The sequence below is a fragment of the Cibotium barometz genome, chromosome 65 (assembly GCF_041138505.1).
Source record: "Cibotium barometz isolate CiBa-2024 chromosome 65, ASM4113850v1, whole genome shotgun sequence".
In the NCBI taxonomy this organism is placed as follows: domain Eukaryota; kingdom Viridiplantae; phylum Streptophyta; class Polypodiopsida; order Cyatheales; family Cibotiaceae; genus Cibotium; species Cibotium barometz.
The window spans coordinates 21933796-21953774 of NC_141110.1; the positions used below are offsets into that span (position 1 = coordinate 21933796).

At 39.9% G+C, this 19979-nt stretch overlaps 1 protein-coding gene across 1 annotated transcript; it reads right to left on the reverse strand.

The window, feature by feature from the left end:
- Positions 1-9279: 9279 nt before the first annotated feature.
- Positions 9280-12861, reverse strand: LOC147603054 (pentatricopeptide repeat-containing protein At3g16610-like). Its single transcript, XM_086797234.1, has one exon. The coding sequence runs from the start codon at positions 12490-12492 to the stop codon at positions 9640-9642; it is 2853 nt and encodes a 950-aa protein (XP_086653360.1). The 5' UTR covers positions 12493-12861; the 3' UTR covers positions 9280-9639.
- Between the last annotated feature and the right edge of the window lie 7118 nt (positions 12862-19979).

Consider the following 19979-nt stretch of genomic DNA (forward strand, 5'->3'; position numbering starts at 1 on the left):
CCTCAACTCTTTCATCATATGGTCTATAAGTTGTAAGATTTGGTTTAGAGATAGCGGTTGAGGCCGAAGCTCTGAGCTAGCTAGCTAGCTACGCGGTCAAAAAGACTGGTAGCTGGCTTGACTAGTGAGACCTAGTTAGGGTTCTCACTTCTTGGGATTGGGAATCCTTCCATTGACTCTTGAAATCTGACCAAGTATCATTGGCTCCTAGTACAGGTCCTTGTATAATGCTAAACTGGGTTTTGACCGCCCGCAGGTCCTGAGCCTAGTGTAGGCTCGCTGGTATACACCTAGCTAGATGCACTATCATCTATATCGGCCTCTAACACATGCCCAGATCATAGGTGCATGTGAATATGGGGTGTTAGAAGGTCCTACTACAGATGCCTTGGACAAGTTTGAGAATTTTAGGATTTAAAAAAAAAAATAAATTCTAAATTTTTTTGGATTGTCCAAAGTTTTTTTGAAACACGTCTTTTGTGTTTCTTAACCCGTCTAGCACTAGAAATAACATATTTTTTCTAGGTTAGTCAAGCACTACGGGCGCTGGCTACCATAGTTAATGAAGCTCATGTAAAAATGTAAATTTTTGGGGTGTCACACAAGTTATGTCAACAACGATTGCGACAGCCTAAAACATATATTAGGTAAGTTTGTACGTGTACTTTTCTATATATATATATATATATATATATATATATATGTATATATATATATATATATGCCCTAGACCTTTTACCTTTTATCTTTTCACTTTTTAGTTTTTAGTTTTTATTATTTTTATTATTTTCTTTTTAAGTTTTAACTTTTTACGTTTTTGGTTTACTGTTTACGGTTTCAATTTTTGGTTTTATCGAAAAGGGATTTTCCTAGAATCTTTGACTTGGGGCTTGTACGCATTAAATACGCCCAGCCACCCAAAACAAACTTTTGGACTTTTTGGGCTAGTGGCCTAAAAGCATGCATGCATTAAATGCGGCCAACAAATCAAGATGTCCTAAAAGCATGCATGCATTAAATGCGGCCAACAAATCAAGATGTCCTAAATTAGAGAGAGAGTTAAACATAATTAACTCGTGTTAACTACAACAAAATTACAGAATGTGCAGAAAACACAAAGTTTTGTGTGTTGCAAATCCATCCCTAATTTATGTTATTATCCTGATTTCTCCACGTAAGAAGTTGAAATTGGGATAAACACTATGCTAGTTGTGCTCTATTTAACCCAATTCTTTCACTTTCATGTTCCATTGACTATTTTTTAATTTTTAAATTAAAAAAATGCAAAAAACAAAAACATGTTGAAATCACAAATTGAACTTGTAAATGATAAGTGGAAGAAGAAATAGCCTAAATGCACAAATTGTAGCACTCACAAAAAATGAAAAACATATATGTACAAAGCTAGCTTTTGTTCCTACTCATTGTTGAGGCACTTGGTGATCATGCAGTAGTGGATGTGAGATTGGCCAACAGAGACGATCTAGCGTGTGATTCATTAGTTCTCACAAGTTTTACCACTCCACCTCTTCAGGTAGCATTACACACACACACACACACACTCTCTCTCTCTCTCTCTCTCTCTATATATATATATATATATATATATATATATATATATATCTTAGGAGACTTCATTTTAATGGTGAATATTTGTGTGGACTCCCATAGATACTAGTGTCGAGACTGTTTGTAGATCAAGGACGAGGGAGACACTCACGTAGGAGCTACAGGAGGTGAGAGATAAGATCAAGCGATTGAAAGGTGCATTATAGGAAGCCCCACTAATAGAGGTACGCCGAGCAAGAGATATTGATGTCCACCTAGTAGGTCTCTCTCTTCATAATTAGATTATTTATCATTAAGGTCTAAACCTATAAATTTCTTAGAGAGAATAATCAAATTTTTATGTGCTTTGTGGGCGAGGTCCCCCCCCCCACATGCTTATAAAGTTTCATCACCATCGGATGATGTTTAGGTATGATAGTATGGGGAAGAGTTGGATTTTTCAAGGTCTCTCGAGTATTGAAAGACTTGAAAAATGCATAGTGGTCTCTACTAGACACCAATCAAACATCATCCGATGATGAGTAAAATTTACAAGCATGTGGATGCCTCTCCTTCCCTCCTCCCCGCATGCTTGTAAAGTTTCATCAACATAGGAGTTAGGAGGATGTTTGGGTATGATGGCATGTGGAAGAGCCAAATTTTTCAAGGCATGTTGAGCATTAAGAGACTTGAAAAATGTGCATTGAGAACTACCAATCAAACATCGTCCAATGGTGATGTAACTTTGTAAGAATGTGGGTGTGGTTCCCCCCACATGCTTGTAAAGTTTCATCACCATCCAACAATGTTTGGGTATGATGGCATGGGGAAGAGCAAGATTTTTTAAGGCCTCTCTAGCACTAAGAGACTTGAAAAATGAGCACTAGGTGCTACTAGACTAATCAAACATCATCGGATGGGGATGAAACTTTGCAATCATGTAAGCGATGGGGATGAAACTTTGTAAGCGGGTTCGCCTCCATGCTTGCAAAGTTTCATCACCATCGGACAATGTTTGGGTATGATGGCATGGGGAAGAGCGGGATTTTCAAGGCATCTCAAGCACTGAAAGACTTGAAAAATATACCCTAGGTACTACTAGACTAATCAAACATCATCTGATGGGTGATTTAAGTTTTCAAGCATGTGGGCAGGGTCCCCTCTTATATGCTTGCAAAGTTTCATCATCATCAGATGATGTTTGGGTATAATGGCATATGGGAAAGAGTGGGATTTTTCAAGGCCTCTTGATTGAAAAATGTGCACTAGAAGCTACTAGACCAATCGAACATCATTCTGCCAATGGTAATGAAACTTTGCAAGCATGTGGGTAGGTCCCTGCCCACATACTTACAAAGTTTCATCACCATTGGATGATGTTTGGGTATGATGGCATGGAGAAGAGCGAAACTAGGTGTTACTAGACCAATCAAACAACGTGTCCGATGGTGATTATACTTTGCAAACATGTGGGCGGGATCCCCCACCATATGCTTGTAATGTTTCATCACCATCAAATGATGTTTGGGTATGATGGCATGGGGAAGAGCGGGTTTTTTAAAAGTCTCTTCAGCATTGAGAGACTTGAACGGGGACTACCTGACCAATTAAGCATCCATCGATGGTGATGAAACTTTGCAAGCATGTGGGTGAGGTCCCTCACCCACATGCTTGTAAAGTTTTATCACCATTGGTGGATGATGTTTGGGTATGATGGCATAGGGAAGAGCGGGATTTTTCAAGGTCTCTCGAGCACTAAGAGACTTGAAAAATGCGCATTGTTGGGCACTACCAAACCAATCGAACATCATCTGATGGCGATGAAACTTTGCAAGTATGTGGGTGAGGTTCCACCACCCCTCACATGCTTGCAAAGTTTCATTGGGTACTACTAGACTAATCGAACATTATTTGATCATGATGAAACTTTGAGAGACTCGAAAAATATACATTTGGGAGCTTCTAGACCAATCGAACATCGTCTGATGGTGATGAAACTTTGCAAGCATGTGGGTGGGGTTCCCTCTCACATGCTTGCAAAGCTTCATCACCATCACATGAGCGACGACGATGGTTGGGTATGATGGCATGTGGAAGAGTGGGATTTTTAAAGGCCACTTGAGCACTGAAAGGTTTGAAAAATGCACACTAGGTGCTACCAAACCAATCAAGAATCGTTCGATGGTGATGAAACTTTGCAAGCATGTGGGTGGGGCCTTTTGCACAAGCTTTCAAAGTTCCATTACCATTGGACGATGTTTGGGCATGATGGCATGGGGAAGAGTGGGATTTTTCAAGGTCTCTCAAGGACCTTCCCACATGTTTACAAAGTTTCATCACCATCGGACGATGTTTGGGTATGATGGCATGGGAAAGAGCGGGATTTTCAAGGTCTCTCGAGCATTGAGAGACTTGAAAAATGTGCACTGAGCACTACGAGACCAATCGAACACCAGTGGTCTTGAAACTTTGCAACCACATGGGCGAGGTTCCTCCCCACACGCTTGCAAAGTTTCATCACCATTGAACAATGTTTCTCTATGATGGCATGTAGAAGAGTAAGATTTTTCAAGGCCTCTCGAGTAGAAAAATGCACATTGGGCACTCCGAGACTAATCAAACATCATTTGGTGGTGATGAAACTTTGCAAGCCTATGGGAGGGGTCCCCCTCCACATGTATGCAAATTTTCATCACCAGCGGCATAAATATTTGGGTATGGTGGCATAAGGAAGAGTGAGTTTTTTTAAGGCCTCTCGAGCACTGGGAGACTTGAAAAATGTGCATTGGGCATTACCTAACCAATCGAACATCGTTTGATGGTGATGAAAAGATTCTCTCCCCTCTTGCTAATAGCAAATACATCACCCTTCTATAGCAAATTTATCAGCTCATCATAGTTGGCTATGAACACAGGACCAACATGCTCATCGAAAAACACTGGACGTGAAGGACGCTTAGGAGAGAGAACTATTTGTATCCATGTATCTTCCCATCCTTTGGAGTCATAATCTGACTAATCACCATCCATACATCTCCTGAAAGGATGTGAAATGTGTAGTTCTCTGTAAAATCAACCATAGAGATAATCACACCAATAGGAAACTCTACCAGGCATACTCGGAAGTGATGATCCTACCACTTGTTGGCACGATGAGTGTGCCATATGTAGGGGTAGATTTGCTCCCTAAATGTCATTGTGAAGTGACAACATGGTGTATGTTTGTCCACGAGCTACAACTTCCTAGACTACCTACCACTTTGGAGCTGATGTGTCATATACTCATAGCGCCGCCATGTCACTATCGCTTGGTCACTTGCATTAAGATCCACCATATGTAGCTGTGCAAGTGCATCATATGGTAATGGGCATCCTCCGTGCGTGCACACAAAAGAGAGATAAAATCACGAGGATTGTGAGGCAACTCTCTATGCCCACTAAGAGAACGAAACATATCACAAAACAGTTGGAACTTAACATGGTAGACAACAACATGTGTTGTGTTATCGTGAATATCTCATGAACCAAGGCTTACACATCACAAAACAGTTGGAACTCAACATGGTAGCGATAACATGTGTCATGTTATCGTCATCGTGAGTGTCTCACGAACCAAGGCTTACACCCCTTAAATGACCTTTGCCCAATTTTAAGGTATGGAAATGATGCCACATAGTGAGAATACAACTCGGTTTGGGTCATTTCAAAAAAGCAAGTACTGTGGTTAATAAACACTCCTCTTGTGACCCTTTTGCACAAAAACTTTGAGGCAGAGCAATTCTTCTCCTAAAACATTTCTATCAAGGCTCTAGTGGTTTCATCTAGTAGGTGATTATGCCTAGCTACACAACCACTACAACTTGCCCACAAAGCACCAGCCTAATTGGCATCTAAACTCTGTTGTCTACTAGAGCCAACTCTAAGTGCATGTGGTGCTATGGAAAGGATGTGCAATGTGGCACTCACCTTACCCTTCATTTAGGAGCTACTTACGGTTGCTACAATAGCCCGTTGAGCAGTCAAAGCATCTGCACATAGGTTCTCTTCTTGATAACCACATAGGAATGACGAACACTTTATAGCACCGCTGTGCCATTGCCATGCCAGCTCTCCTCTCTCTTCAATCTCTAATGTCAAAGCAGTCAAAGCATCTGCACATAGGTTCTCTTCTTGATAACCACATAGGAATGACGAACACTTTATAGCACCGCTGTGCCATTGCCATGCCAGCTCTCCTCTCTCTTCAATCTCTAATGTCAAAAAGAACCATGCACTCGGCCATGTTGGGATGATCAATCAAAGCATCAAGTATGATGAAGGCATGAGCTCTTTGAAATAGGATTGGAAGATTACATGGGCACGTCGATGCATCCCCGACCTATTGGATTTCCTATCTAAATAGTACATGATTGATTGGATAATTAAGATAAATATATAGATAAAAAGAAATCTATTGTCTACTTAAAAAATATATTATTAAAATAAATATTTTTATAAATCTATAGATTTATCATATCTAAATAAAATGGTTAAAAAATAAAATTTAATCTTTTCTTTGATAATTACATTTTCTTCCATAATGTGAATCAACCTTTTAAAATGAAATAGCATGGACTTAAAAATTTTACTATTTTCATAATCTAAAAATATAATTCTTAAAAAATAATTATTAAAAATAATATTTATAAGTTATATATTTTATTCTTTAAAATTTCATATTCGTTTTCTCTTTCTATGTATGTTCTCATGTATGATGTTATCTTCAAAAGAAAAATATATATTCAATTAAGTAAAAAAAATAAAATAAATTTTAATATTTAAAAAGTCAATGGAAAAAGGGAGAATAGAGGTACCACATGGCAAGCGTGCATGCCATGTGGCACCACTATAGCTACTCCCCGTGTCTACATAGAGGGTTGATGTGAAAGGGTGGATGTCATGGCATTCCATGATGTGGCATGCCATATCACCAAGTGTGAGGTGGTATGCAAAGGTGACATGCATGAATGAGATGACTAGGATGATGAGATGGAAAGTCAACTAGGTTGACCATGTTGACATAGAGGGTGGAGGTGGCAAGGTGAGGTGGCATGGTGCTTATGTGGATCCTCTCTCCGATCTAATGTTGACATAAAGTGACATGTACATGTAAGATTTGCACCCACCCAAGGCTCACACATGGCATGATCTCTAGGCTTTGGAGGTTACCAAACTTAGATTTTCAAATCTAACTAAGATTGGTTTTAGACTTGTTGAAAAGGGGAGAGTGGACACAATATGAAAAATTTCACTTAGGAGTAGTGAAAATGGACCTTCTCATATTCATGGTAACAAGTATGGTAATCCCTAGAGGTTTTAGATAAAAACACTTAATAATTTATTTTTCTAGATTATATTACAATTGATTTTATGGGCCTCTAATAAGAACAAATTTTACAAATTACATCTACAAAAATCCAACCATGAGATTTGTAATTTTATCTTAGATCCACAAAGTTCTAGTAATCTTCCCCAATCCAATGATTACTAGATCCATACAAATGGTGCATTTTAAAACTAGATAACCTCATCTTAAAACCACCCCTAAATTACCTTCACTCGTGGTTGGTGTCTCGTCACACTATTGCTAGATTGGATATGCGGTCCCTACTAGAAGGCATGAACCTAAGCTGGACGGATAATGCAAGAGAATATAATTTAATACAATCTCGTCGTCGTCGGAGTCAAATTCAATGTTGTTTTCAAGAGTCCTTCTTAAGCTTCTTAAGCACATCTTGAGCTACCCCTACACACCCACTCAATGTGCTCTTTGATTGTGCACAAGACCATCCTTTTTCCTTTGGTTTAGCTTCTGCATGTGGTTAGTTATTATTCCTCATAGGAAAGTCCTATAATTTTGTGTGTGTGTCCATGAAAATCCACTCTTTGGTTTGTGTATATGGAGCCCTTGAGTGAGTGCATGGGCGTTCTTTCTTTGTTTATTTGCTCTATTGTGAACCCACATAAACCCGGTTTGTCTTGTCCAATTTGATGATCCCAAATTCTCTCTCTCCACACTAAGCAAAGCACTAATCATGGCTATTGAATTTACTAATCATATTCATTACAATCGTCAATCACGCTGATTGCCCTGTTAGAGAAGTGTACCATCCGTGCATGCGAGGCAATTGAGCATATATTAATCCAACCCTGTCTTTTACAATCCTACTCTAATCCAATAACTAGCCTAACCTAACACCAATCTACCAACACTATAATCTCTAGCAATCCTGTAGAAATCCTAATCTAATCTAAGCAAGAAAATGAGAGGAGAAAAATTCTGGTCAAATTAAATCAACCTAAAGAAGACAATGAAAAGGGAGAAATAAAATAATGGCTTGAAATTAAAAAAGAAAGACGTGTATCCTAAACCCAAATGCAATATTGCAAACAACTTAAGTTAAAAGGGCACTAATCCTCATTGCATCTCTCCCGCATACATTATCACACCATCATGGTCGGCTTGCCTAATGATAGCTTCTCTCTTCGTAAATTGGTTGCCATGGAAAGCTTCACTCACTAAGAGAGAAGAGAAGAGACACACATGCACACACACATATGAGCTTGGAGAATAATATTGGCCTTCTTATCCTCTAAGCATGAACATGTATGTCACCATACACTATCATAGAGTTGCCACAGACTATATAGAGAGAACACTAAGCCATATTGCACAAATGAAAAGGTGTCCTTTGCATCATTAGAAGTTGACTAATATACTTCATAAGCCTTTTTTTACATCATTAGAAGTTGACTGATATACTTCATAAGCCTTTTTTTACTTGCAAGTGACTCAAGGGGTGTCCATTTGTAGTTCTGAAGCTTTTATACCTGATTGGCCTCATATATAAGTGACTCAAAAGGTTGCTCATTTGTAGTTCTGAAGCTTTTATACCTGATTGGCTTCATATATAAGTGACTCAAAAGGTTGCTCATTTGAAGTTCTAAGGCTTTTATACTTGTTGATTGGCCTTGTAAGTTGGCTTTCACACGATACAAGTTTGACCCACGAAGTGTGGGAACATCTCAAGAATTCTCATGAAATGAGAACATTGTGTCAAATGAAGGTACTCTTGTTAACTAGAATCAAAATTTTTTGCCCGTTTCAAAAAGCGACCGAACCACCCGGAAATTGTGCTTGGGGCATAATGTTCTAAACAAGTCAATTGGAAATGAAACCCATCTTCTAGAGCTTTCATATATAAGTAGGTGTAAGGTTCACAATCTAAGCTTGTATGTGCATTTGTATGACATGAAATCCTTTTGCTTAAGAGACAATAGAGTCTGTTGTAATAAAGGTAGTCAATTTTCTTAGTTAGGCAAAGATATTTTCATGGATGCTCAAGCAACATTAGGACTATGGAAGTTCAACACCCTACTTGACTTAGTATTTTGTGGAGTACAAACCTTGTTTGAGGAGGTATTTCTAGAAAATATACACCTTAAAAGTAAATTAAATAGACACACCATTGTCTGCTTTTTAGTATTGGTACTTTAACGTTTCTAAACACGTTTGTTGCAAGTTATCCAAGGTATAAAAGCAAGGTATGTGAGACACTGGATTCTATAAGGTGAAAAAACAAGATACTTGGAAGCATCAATTCAACCAACACCATACAATCCCAAGACTCTTATAATGTTTTTTCACTCCATCTGTGCAAATGGTCTTCAACCTTGGTCCAACAAAATAGATTCAAACATGATGTATAGTCTTCATGTATCATGTAATAGTTGTGTAATAATGTTGTCTATTTACACTCAACAAGCTGTTTAATTCTGGCCACCACTTAAAGGGGTCAGAGGTGCCGTCTGCTCTTCCAGGTGGGCCAGGAGCATGGAGAGCTATTGGCGGACCATGGGATTCCATTGGAGAAGATCATACAGGGAGACTTCTTGTGTGAGGACTTCTCAGCCTATTAGTGATTTATAAGACATGATTAAAAACATAACATTGAAATCCACCCCCTCACCCCTGTACTGCCTTCTCTGCGCATTTTACCCCTTTGCTTTATTGCCCCTGCTTAGTGTATTCCCCCCAATGACTGCACATGCTCAAGTGTTCAGTATCATTGCCTCGATCTTCCTTGCATAATCCAGCATGTCAGCATCTGCATAGATGTTTGACATCAAGGTGAATGCTGCAGCATGTTTTTCACCTGACTTCACGGCACACTCAAAGGCCTGTTTACCAATCTCTACATTGCCCTTCTTCCAACAAGCAGCCAACACAGTATTCCACATCACAAAATCAGGTTGGAAAGGCATCTTCTCCAGCATCGCCACAGCCTCAGCAAGCCGTCCTGCACGGCTAAGAAGATCAACCATGCAACTATAATGCTTTAGTGTTGGCGTGATGCTGTATTCTTCGACCAGATCTTCAAAGTACTGAAGACCTCTATCCAGAAGACCCGCATGGCTGCATACAGTCAGAGCATTCAGAAATGTGATACCATCTGGCTGTATTCCTGCCTGCCTCATACCATCAAACATTTGGAAAACAAGTTCACTCTCTCCTTGACGGGCAAGCCCTGTAATCAAAGCATTCCATTTCAAGAGGTTCTTTGTAGGCACGGCATCAAACACCTTCTGGGCATCTACCATGCTTCCACATTTACTATACATGTCAACAAGGGCAGCTGTAATTGTCAAATCACTAGCTTCTTCAAGTCCAGACATCTGACTATGAGCTTTTCTACCTCTATCTAAAGCTACTGTTTTGCCACACGCTTTCAGGACGCTCACAAATGTCACATTATTTGGCAATAGACCTTGCTCTTGCATTTGTGCATACAGAGTTAAAGCCTTTTCACTTTCTCCTCGCTTATTGAAGCCTGCAATCACGGCACTCCATGCTATGACATCAGGAGATACACCCTCCAATTGCATGTGTTCCAAGTATCTCGAGGCTTCCTCTGCTGACCCATGCTCCGCATATCCCGTAATAAGTCCAGTCCATGAGACTACGTCTCGAACCAGCAGCTCATCAAACATCTCTTGTGCTTCTGCAAGTGCACCACATTTCCCATACAAGGCCACCAAAAGGCTGCCCACTAACTGATTACTTTCAAAACCCTCTCTGGCAATTCCTGCATGTATTTCCCGGCCCTTGTTTATTGCCCCCACATTCCCACACGCCTTCAAGCTGCAGACAATAGTAACAGCATCTTGATACACCCCCTCAAGTCCCATCATTTCCAAGCAGTTCAATGCCTCCTCACCATAGCCCAGCTCAGCATACCCTGTGAGTAGGGCATTCCACGAGACAACATCTTGAACCCGCAGCTCATCAAAAACTTCCCTTGCTTCTAGCATTAAGTTACATTTGGCATACATATCTACCAAACTGTTGCTAACAAAAGGATCTTCTTCAAATCCCTCTCTAATGATCTCAACATGAAGTTCCCGGCCCCTGTTGATAGCTCCAATGCTGCCACAAGCTCTTAAGCAGCATGCAATTGTAAACGCATCCGGAGACACACCCTCACATTGCATCTGATCCAAACAATGCAGCACCTCCTCCCCAAGTCCATGTTCAGTGTATCCTGCAATCAGTGCAGTCCACAAGACTACATCTCGGGCAGGCAACTCATCAAACACATCCTGTGCTTCTGCAAGCAACCCACAACTTGCATATATATCCACCAAAGTGCTGCCCATTAAAGGATCTGTTTCCAAACCCTCTTGAACAACCTTGGTGTGGATATCCTGACCCTTGTCTGTCGCTCCTATGCTGCCACAAGCTTGCAAGGCACAAACAAATGTGATGGCATTGGGAAACACACCCTCTAGTTGCATCTGTTCCAAGTAACTCAGAGCCTTTTCTTGAAGCCCATGATCAGCATGCCCGGCCATTAGAGCTGTCCAAGAAATCACATCTCTAATGGGCAGGTCATCAAACACTGCCTGTGCTTCTGCAAGTAAGCTAAATCTGGCATACATATCCACCAGAGTGTTGCCAACTAGAAGATCTGTCTCGAAACCTTTTTTGGTGATATCGGTATGTATTTCCTGGCCCTTGTCCACTGCTCCGATGATGGTGCAAGATTTCAAGACGCAAACGAACGTGACATCATTTGGAGACACCCCGTCCGCCCGCATCTGTTCAAAACAGTCTGATGCTTCCTTGCCAAGCCCATGCTCAACATATCCTGCAATAAGCGCTGTCCACGACACCACATTACGAACGGACACCTCGCAAAACACTTCCTGTGCTTCCATGAGCAAGCTGCATTTCGCATACATATCCACCAAAATGTTGCCCACAAAAGGGTCTCCCTCAAATCCTTCTTTGACAATCTCACCAAATATTTGTTGGCCTCTGTCTATGTGTTTCAGCCTAGCACATGCTTTCAGAAGGGCCACAAAGGTATGCTTACTAGGCTGTACACAACTCTCTTGCATTTTCTGATACAAGTTGAGAGCATGCTGGTAATTGCCATGCTCGATATACCCTTGTATGAGCGATGTCCAAGAATGCTCATTGGGATGGACCAACCTGTAGAAAGCCCTCTGTGCAACAGAGAAGCATCCACACTCAACAAAGAGTGGGACTATGTAGTTCCCAAGTGCATTATGGACTTCCAGCCCATTCTTGTGGATGTGCAGAAGCGTGCGATCTGCACGTGCTACGCTTTTGATCTCCCGGCATCTCTGCAAGATGCAGATAAAACTGTCCACTGAAGGCAGGCTATCACTATGTTCCAAAGAAGCAAGCGTATCCTCAATGTCCCAACGACTGTATTCTTGCACTTGTCGGGGGCCGGATGTATCCAGTTGTACTCTAGTCTGGGTTTCCAACATGCACTTATGCCTGTGCTGCCTGGAGATCTTCTCTGCCACCATGTTAGGATGTGCAGGGTTAAATCCCACATGTGCATAATGTGCATAGCACATAGCCATATCCATGTTTCCTCAATCTTCAACCATAGCCAGCCTTTCACAAGGACGTCGCAAGGAACGTGATCACGCCTGTATGGTGTCAAAACCAGGACAGCAGGCGCGGGGATGCTCAAGCTTCATAAAGGGGGGCCTTACAAACATGAATATGTACAATGATGATGAGGGTGGGGCATTGATTTCCGAAGAAGACCAGCCATGGCTTGGGCTCAAACTCAGGACCTGCAGGCCGGCAGGCCAGAGTAGAACAAACTGCCCACTCTCAGAATCACATGTACAAGTCATGCAAAGGGAAAGAATCATCAACCCCCGACGCGATGAAGAAATTGTCCTCAACTGTTAATTTGCCCGGTTGGTGTGAATCATTGTTGATCTCCCTCCTTGTGTGTACACGGCATAGCTCATCTTTATAATTTGTTTTGACCCCTCTGTCGTTTTAAGTTTTGGGGTGGAAAGATGTGTGACTTGGCACTTGATGGAGACCGGCCGACCAATTCATCTATCAGGGCCATTTGTGTTCGAGTTCACGAAAAACCAAGTTTTAATGTCAAGTGAATTAATTTCTTCCACCCTCCTCTTGAACGATCCTGCGAGACGACGGCGACGATAGTGTGCAATGCTTGCCCTTCAAGCGCACGCTCTGGATCACGGACAATTGTTGCCATGGACATAAAAGATCGTGACTTAACTTGTGACACCCAATTCTACCAAAGCTGTGCAAGGTGGTCACTCCCATCGGCCGATAACTTGTGGGATTCATCCCACGGCTTGTCCATTGCCTACAAAAGTGGCCAATATTTGGAAGGGTACCCCCTTGTGGTACTTGGGTGTGGTGAGTAGTATGGTGTGTGTGTGTGTGTGTGTGTGTGTAGCCGGGTCAAATTCTTGTGTGTGACTAGGAATAAGATAAGACCTCATGAAATTTATTTTTTTTGAGAGTTCACCTTGAAAAATAGAAAGAGAAAGATTTTAGAAAATTTTCGATCGATTAAATTTTTTTAAATCCTATTTAATGTTGGAAAAAGGCTATAAAAGGTTCTTCTATAGTCTTCTTTTATTTTTTTAATAGTACTTGTAATATCTTTTTATAGTACAGTTTAAGACTCAAGTATAGCTAGAGAGTGTAGCCCAAGGGTGGTCAATAATAACCAGTCACCTAGTGCCCACATGATCATGTCTAAAAAATTTATAGCGTGAGGATTTATTGTAGTGTGAAATGAGTTTCTTTTATGTCCCTCCTTAATATTTTAATTTTTCTTGAATGTTTAAATTTGAATGATAAAAAGTTTTTGAAGTCACAATTTTGCATTTGAACGTTTTTTTAATCTATGTAGAAAAATAATAAAAGTTCCTATCTATGAGTTGAAAGCTTGTATGTAGAATTTTTGTATTTGTTGCAAAAAGTAAAAAATGTTTTCTTATGTTGTTTTTGTGTTGCAAACTCACTATTTCATCCCCTTGAGGCTCAAACATAAGAGAACTCCAACAAGGTTCTCAAATGAAACAAAAATTTTATTCTATGTCAACATTGATGGCTCAATCAAATCACACCCATCAAGTTCTCATTAATCTTGCAGCTACTAACCATCAACATCATCATCATTTATGCCTCCAACAACATCATCATCATTTACACCCTTCAATAATTTCATGATACATTTGTCCAAAGTCTTTTTTAGGACTGCTTATGAAGGATGTATTGACTTAGGTTTATTATCTTGAGAGAATGGTGCATCCTACCATAATAAGGCCACTCATGTGAGAAATCTTAAGCGTCCCAATGAAGAAAATGGGCATTGTGTTTGAGATGTATCACCCCCATTGCCCAGTGTTGTAGAGAATATTGAAGAATAATATTGTTATGTGAAATGCTGTCGTAGAAGGCTTTAAGTTGAGAAGCCCTTCAAAGTAGCTTCCTCTCTCCCATGCTCTTGTGTTAATACTTCCCCATCCCATCCCCTTCACTTTGTTTCTACTTTATCATGTTTAGCCTTATTTATGCAAGGGTGATTCAGGTACTTACCTTGAAACTCATTATTTATCTCCTACTGGCAAAGTAGCTTCCTCTCTCCCATGCTCTTGTGTTAATACTTCCCCATCCCATCCCCTTCACTTTGTTTCTACTTTATCATGTTTAGCCTTATTTATGCAAGGGTCATTCAGGTACTTACCTTGAAACTCATTATTTATCTCCTACTGGCAGAAGTTATTCATGCTCACATTACCACTATGTTTTGTCACTCCTTTTTGCAATCATTCCATTGCTTATCTCATATCGGCAAAAGCTATTCATGCTCGCATTACCATTGTGTTTTGTCACTCCTTTGCCATCACTCGATTGCCATCACCCTCACTCTATTGTTGTGATCCTCAAATTTATTAAGTAAGGAACTATCACCCACCATGGTTAACATGCTCTTATCTTTTGCAATATGTCCTTGCTCCTTTACGATCACTCTATCGCTCGCGATCACTTCCTTGTGATCCTCAAATCGATCAAGTAAGGAACTATTAACCACCATTGTTAACATGCTCTTATCTTTTGTAATACATCCTTATTTTTTGTCAAATTGATGTATTTTCTTGCACCACGAAGTGCTTTCATGAATAAGTGATAATGGATATCCCAGCTCCAAAGCATAAATCTATGAGTTAGAACCACTTTTGAATGTAATATTTTTAACCATGGGCACCCTAGACACATAGTCATGGGTGGCCACATCATTAGGGGGAATTTGAACATATTTTGGGCCTTTTACTAATGAAAGTAATTAGCAATGGACCAATAGGAATAGAGGATTGTGCACATTTGGTCTCCTTTGAATATAGGGAGGGAGACTAGGCTGTAGGGAGAGGAACTAGGCTTTCAGTACTAATAATTACACTTGTCCCTTTAAAAAAGTAGGGGGTTTAGGGTGGGTATGGTCCCACCATTTTCGTGGCTCAAAAAATCCTTAAAATTTTAAAATTTTCGAGATCCCCCCTAAACTCACTTATCCCCCCAAAACCCATCTCAAATATCATTATAGTCAAAAATTTCATTTTCAAGTCCGCTTTCCCTCTTGAACGTCCAAATTATACTCTTCCTCCCTTCCTCTTCCATCTCTATCTCATTTGCCCAACCCTAATGAAACCATCAAAGCTCGAAACCCTAAATTTTCTCCTCCATCTTAATCTCCCTCCCTTCTCAGAGCTCCATCTCTTTCATCTTCAAGGCTCCCGTAAAACCCTAGTCTGCACATCATCTTTGATCTCTTTCCTTTTTACTCTAACCCTAACCTTTCTACTCTAGCTTCCAAGAAGATATGGCCGCACCAAGAAGACCAAAATACGAGATTGAGGAGATATCCCTGCACAATAAGAAGGACGATGATGGTGCGTGGGTGGGAGAGGCATTTCGTAAGAGCGCTTGGGTTTATCTACAGCCTGCTGTGCAATCGGGCCTCACCGAGTTCGACAGCGAAATGTACTGGAGCACCATTGGAAAGGTCGTTTATAAGGCTTCAAGAAAGTAAGCAATGGAAAACTAGTGGCCATGGTACAACATGTTTACACAGCACGAGATATCCATCTTCGCCAACAAACTCGATTTCCATGCAATTGTAAGTATCGCGGGTAGAAAGGGGCATGTGAGATTTTATGATGACAGAGATGTTTCAATCTAAGTGAAATTATTTTTTGTTTGCAGATATTTTTCCTTCAAACATGGTAGAGGAGCAGCCATTGGAAACATGGTAGAGGAGCAGATATTTTTGCAGATATTTCTTGTTTGCAGATATTTTTCCTTCAAACATGGTAGAGGAGCAGCCATTGGAAAGCCTTACTGGAACATTTCAAGCATTGCATGTAGACATTGGTGAGGCAATGTTTTCTTGTAAAACAAGTGCAGAACTTCTTAAGGAAAAGGTCTTCTTTTACCGGCACTCCTATCTGGTGCCAAAGCAGGACGGTGGGTTTGGTAAGCTACAAATAATCACATCTCCACCCCTATCTTCTGTAGAATGGCCAATTCTAGATGCTTGGACTGTAATGGTCATGAAATCAAAGATGCTTTGTGATATACAAAGGTCTTTGAATTTTGCAAAGCCCTCTCGATCTGTGGGTCTTAGTTGGGTATGCCCAATACATCTTTTTGCCAAGATGTTCAATCAATTTTGTTTCTCACAATCACCTACCATGTTTGTGTGCAAGAAGGTATTAGGTGATGACATGGTAGCCTTGCTTGGAGACCACTGGAGGACTGTAGAGAAGGGATACATAAGGATGACACATTCAAGTGCAATATAGTAGAATCTAGTGTCTCATTTCGGTATCTTAAAGCTCGTGCCACACTACACATACACTTCTATTACGAGCGGTGGATGAAAAAGAATAGTTGTTGGGTCCCAATGCAGGCAGATGAACAAGATGTTTTGCTTCTGGACATATGCGTTCGGTTGCCCAATGGTGCAATGGAAGTTATAGGTGCAAGTAGACATTGGAGCCTCCTAAATATTAGAGAGCACCTCAATATCGTGGGAGGTGAGGATATTAGTAGAGCATAACTCAAGGTGAACAATAGGAAGATTTGAAAACGACTAGAGCCAAAGACCTTGGTAGATCCCAATTGGGATGTTGATGGTATATCGCTCAGTTAATGGGGATTTTGAATTTTATGAATTTTGAAGCTACTTCAAGTATGTTAATTTTGTAAAGTCCTTGACCTCAAAAAAGTGTTCTGAGCAATGAATTTTTATCTTGTAAAACAGCTATGAATTTAGAATTCTTGTTAGATTTTTATATTAAAGTTATAATATAGCTCAACAAATTTACTCTAAAGCTGTCTTGTATGTGCACATTAATGGTCAGCTCAGTGTATGTACTAGGGTTCCTATTCCAAAATGGTTTAGTGGCACACAAATTTACAACACATGGTTTTTTTATGTCAATGGTTTTCGAGTCCATCAAAAACAATATATAAAGACCAATCCTAAGGGAATTGAGAACATAATATCTTATAACTTATAAGCTCTATACAAAAGCTGCCCATGGATGCAAATTCTTCTAATGAGAGGACTATTCCTAGCAAGGTTGCTAGGTCAACTATTTCAGCTGTTTCTTTTGATGATGACTCCTATTCCTCTGTTGGGGATATAGATGATCAACCTTATCCAAATATCTGAAAGCTTCAAGAAAGACCTTGAAGATGTAGACAAATTGATAGATAAGGCCAAAGAGGTGCATCAAAGAATTCTTCAGATGAACGACCCACAGAAGGAGACTGAGGAAAAATCTATCGTGCAGAATTAGATAGGTCTTGTATCGAGAGGGACTTAGGCCCAATCGAAGTAATTGTAAGACTTGTACTACTGAACTATTGTATCTTAGCAATGACTAATGTGATGAAAAAATTCTACATGGACATGATAATGATTTTGAAGTAAACGTCTTTAAAATTCAGTTTTAACCAAAGATAAGTTATGAGGATAAAAATTCTCAACAATCTATTTTATTATGGCAAAGCACAGTACTCATAAAATACAAAAATGAGTAGGGCTCAATAAAAATACATAATGTTTGTACAAAAATGAGCCGAGCTCAATAAAAATACAGAATCTTTACAACGCTTTGGCTCTGGACATATACAAAATGCCTGTAAGCGGTTTCGGGCTCTGTAGCCTCAGCCTTGGTCTTCTCCTTTGACTTAGCCTTCGGCTCTGTCTCCTTTGTTGTCGGCACCTTGCCCTTGCCTACAAATGGAAGCTTCCTCTTTGCCTTGCCCTTGCTTCCCTTCTCAGGGACTCCTTGTTTAAAGCTGAAATGCTTAATAGCAAAATGACCATTAGTGTGACCCTCCTGGCATGGGCAGCACAAATGTTACTATCATTCAATAAGTCTATAAGGAAGTCCTCGCATGACTCTTGAAGACATGCAACGGCACTACTCTAACATTTAAAGTAACCTTTCGCCTTTATTCTATCTCGCTAATGGATCTGACAATCCTCAAGAAAGGAGCTTTGGGGATGAGGAGATTCACAACCACCTACGCCTTCCTTATCTCCGTAAAACAGTTTCCTTTGCCTCTGCAAAGAGACCCGGGCCTTTGAAATATTCCTGCTGGTGCTGGGTTTGACCTTAGGAAGCACATGTTTGTAAGACTTGTACTACTGAACTATTGTATCTTAGCAATGACTTGTACTACTGAACTATTGTATCTTAGCAATGACTAATGTGATGAAAAAATTCTACATGGACATGATAATGATTTTGAAGTAAACGTCTTTAATTGTAAGACTTGTACTACTGAACTATTGTATCTTAGCAATGACTAATGTGATGAAAAAATTCTACATGGACATGATAATGATTTTGAAGTAAACGTCTTTAAAATTCAGTTTTAACCAAAGATAAGTTATGAGGATAAAAATTCTCAACAATCTATTTTATTATGGCAAAGCACAGTACTCATAAAATACAAAAATGAGTAGGGCTCAATAAAAATACATAATGTTTGTACAAAAATGAGCCGAGCTCAATAAAAATACAGAATCTTTACAACGCTTTGGCTCTGGACATATACAAAATGCCTGTAAGCGGTTTCGGGCTCTGTAGCCTCAGCCTTGGTCTTCTCCTTTGACTTAGCCTTCGGCTCTGTCTCCTTTGTTGTCGGCACCTTGCCCTTGCCTACAAATGGAAGCTTCCTCTTTGCCTTGCCCTTGCTTCCCTTCTCAAGGACTCCTTGTTTAAAGCTGAAATGCTTAATAGCAGAATGACCATTAGTGTGACCCTCCTGGCATGGGCAGCACAAATGTTACTATCATTCAATAAGTCTATAAGGAAGTCCTCGCATGACTCTTGAAGACATGCAACGGCACTACTCTAACATTTAAAGTAACCTTTCGCCTTTATTCTATCTCGCTAATGGATCTGACAATCCTCAAGAAAGGAGCTTTGGGGATGAGGAGATTCACAACCACCTACGCCTTCCTTATCTCCGTAAAACAGTTTCCTTTGCCTCTGCAAAGAGACCCGGGCCTTTGAAATATTCCTGCAGGTGCTGGGTTTGACCTTAGGAAGCACATGTTTGTAAGACTTGTACTACTGAACTATTGTATCTTAGCAATGACTTGTACTACTGAACTATTGTATCTTAGCAATGACTAATGTGATGAAAAAATTCTACATGGACATGATAATGATTTTGAAGTAAACGTCTTTAATTGTAAGACTTGTACTACTGAACTATTGTATCTTAGCAATGACTAATGTGATGAAAAAATTCTACATGGACATGATAATGATTTTGAAGTAAACGTCTTTAAAATTCAGTTTTAACCAAAGATAAGTTATGAGGATAAAAATTCTCAACAATCTATTTTATTATGGCAAAGCACAGTACTCATAAAATACAAAAATGAGTAGGGCTCAATAAAAATACATAATGTTTGTACAAAAATGAGCCGAGCTCAATAAAAATACAGAATCTTTACAACGCTTTGGCTCTGGACATATACAAA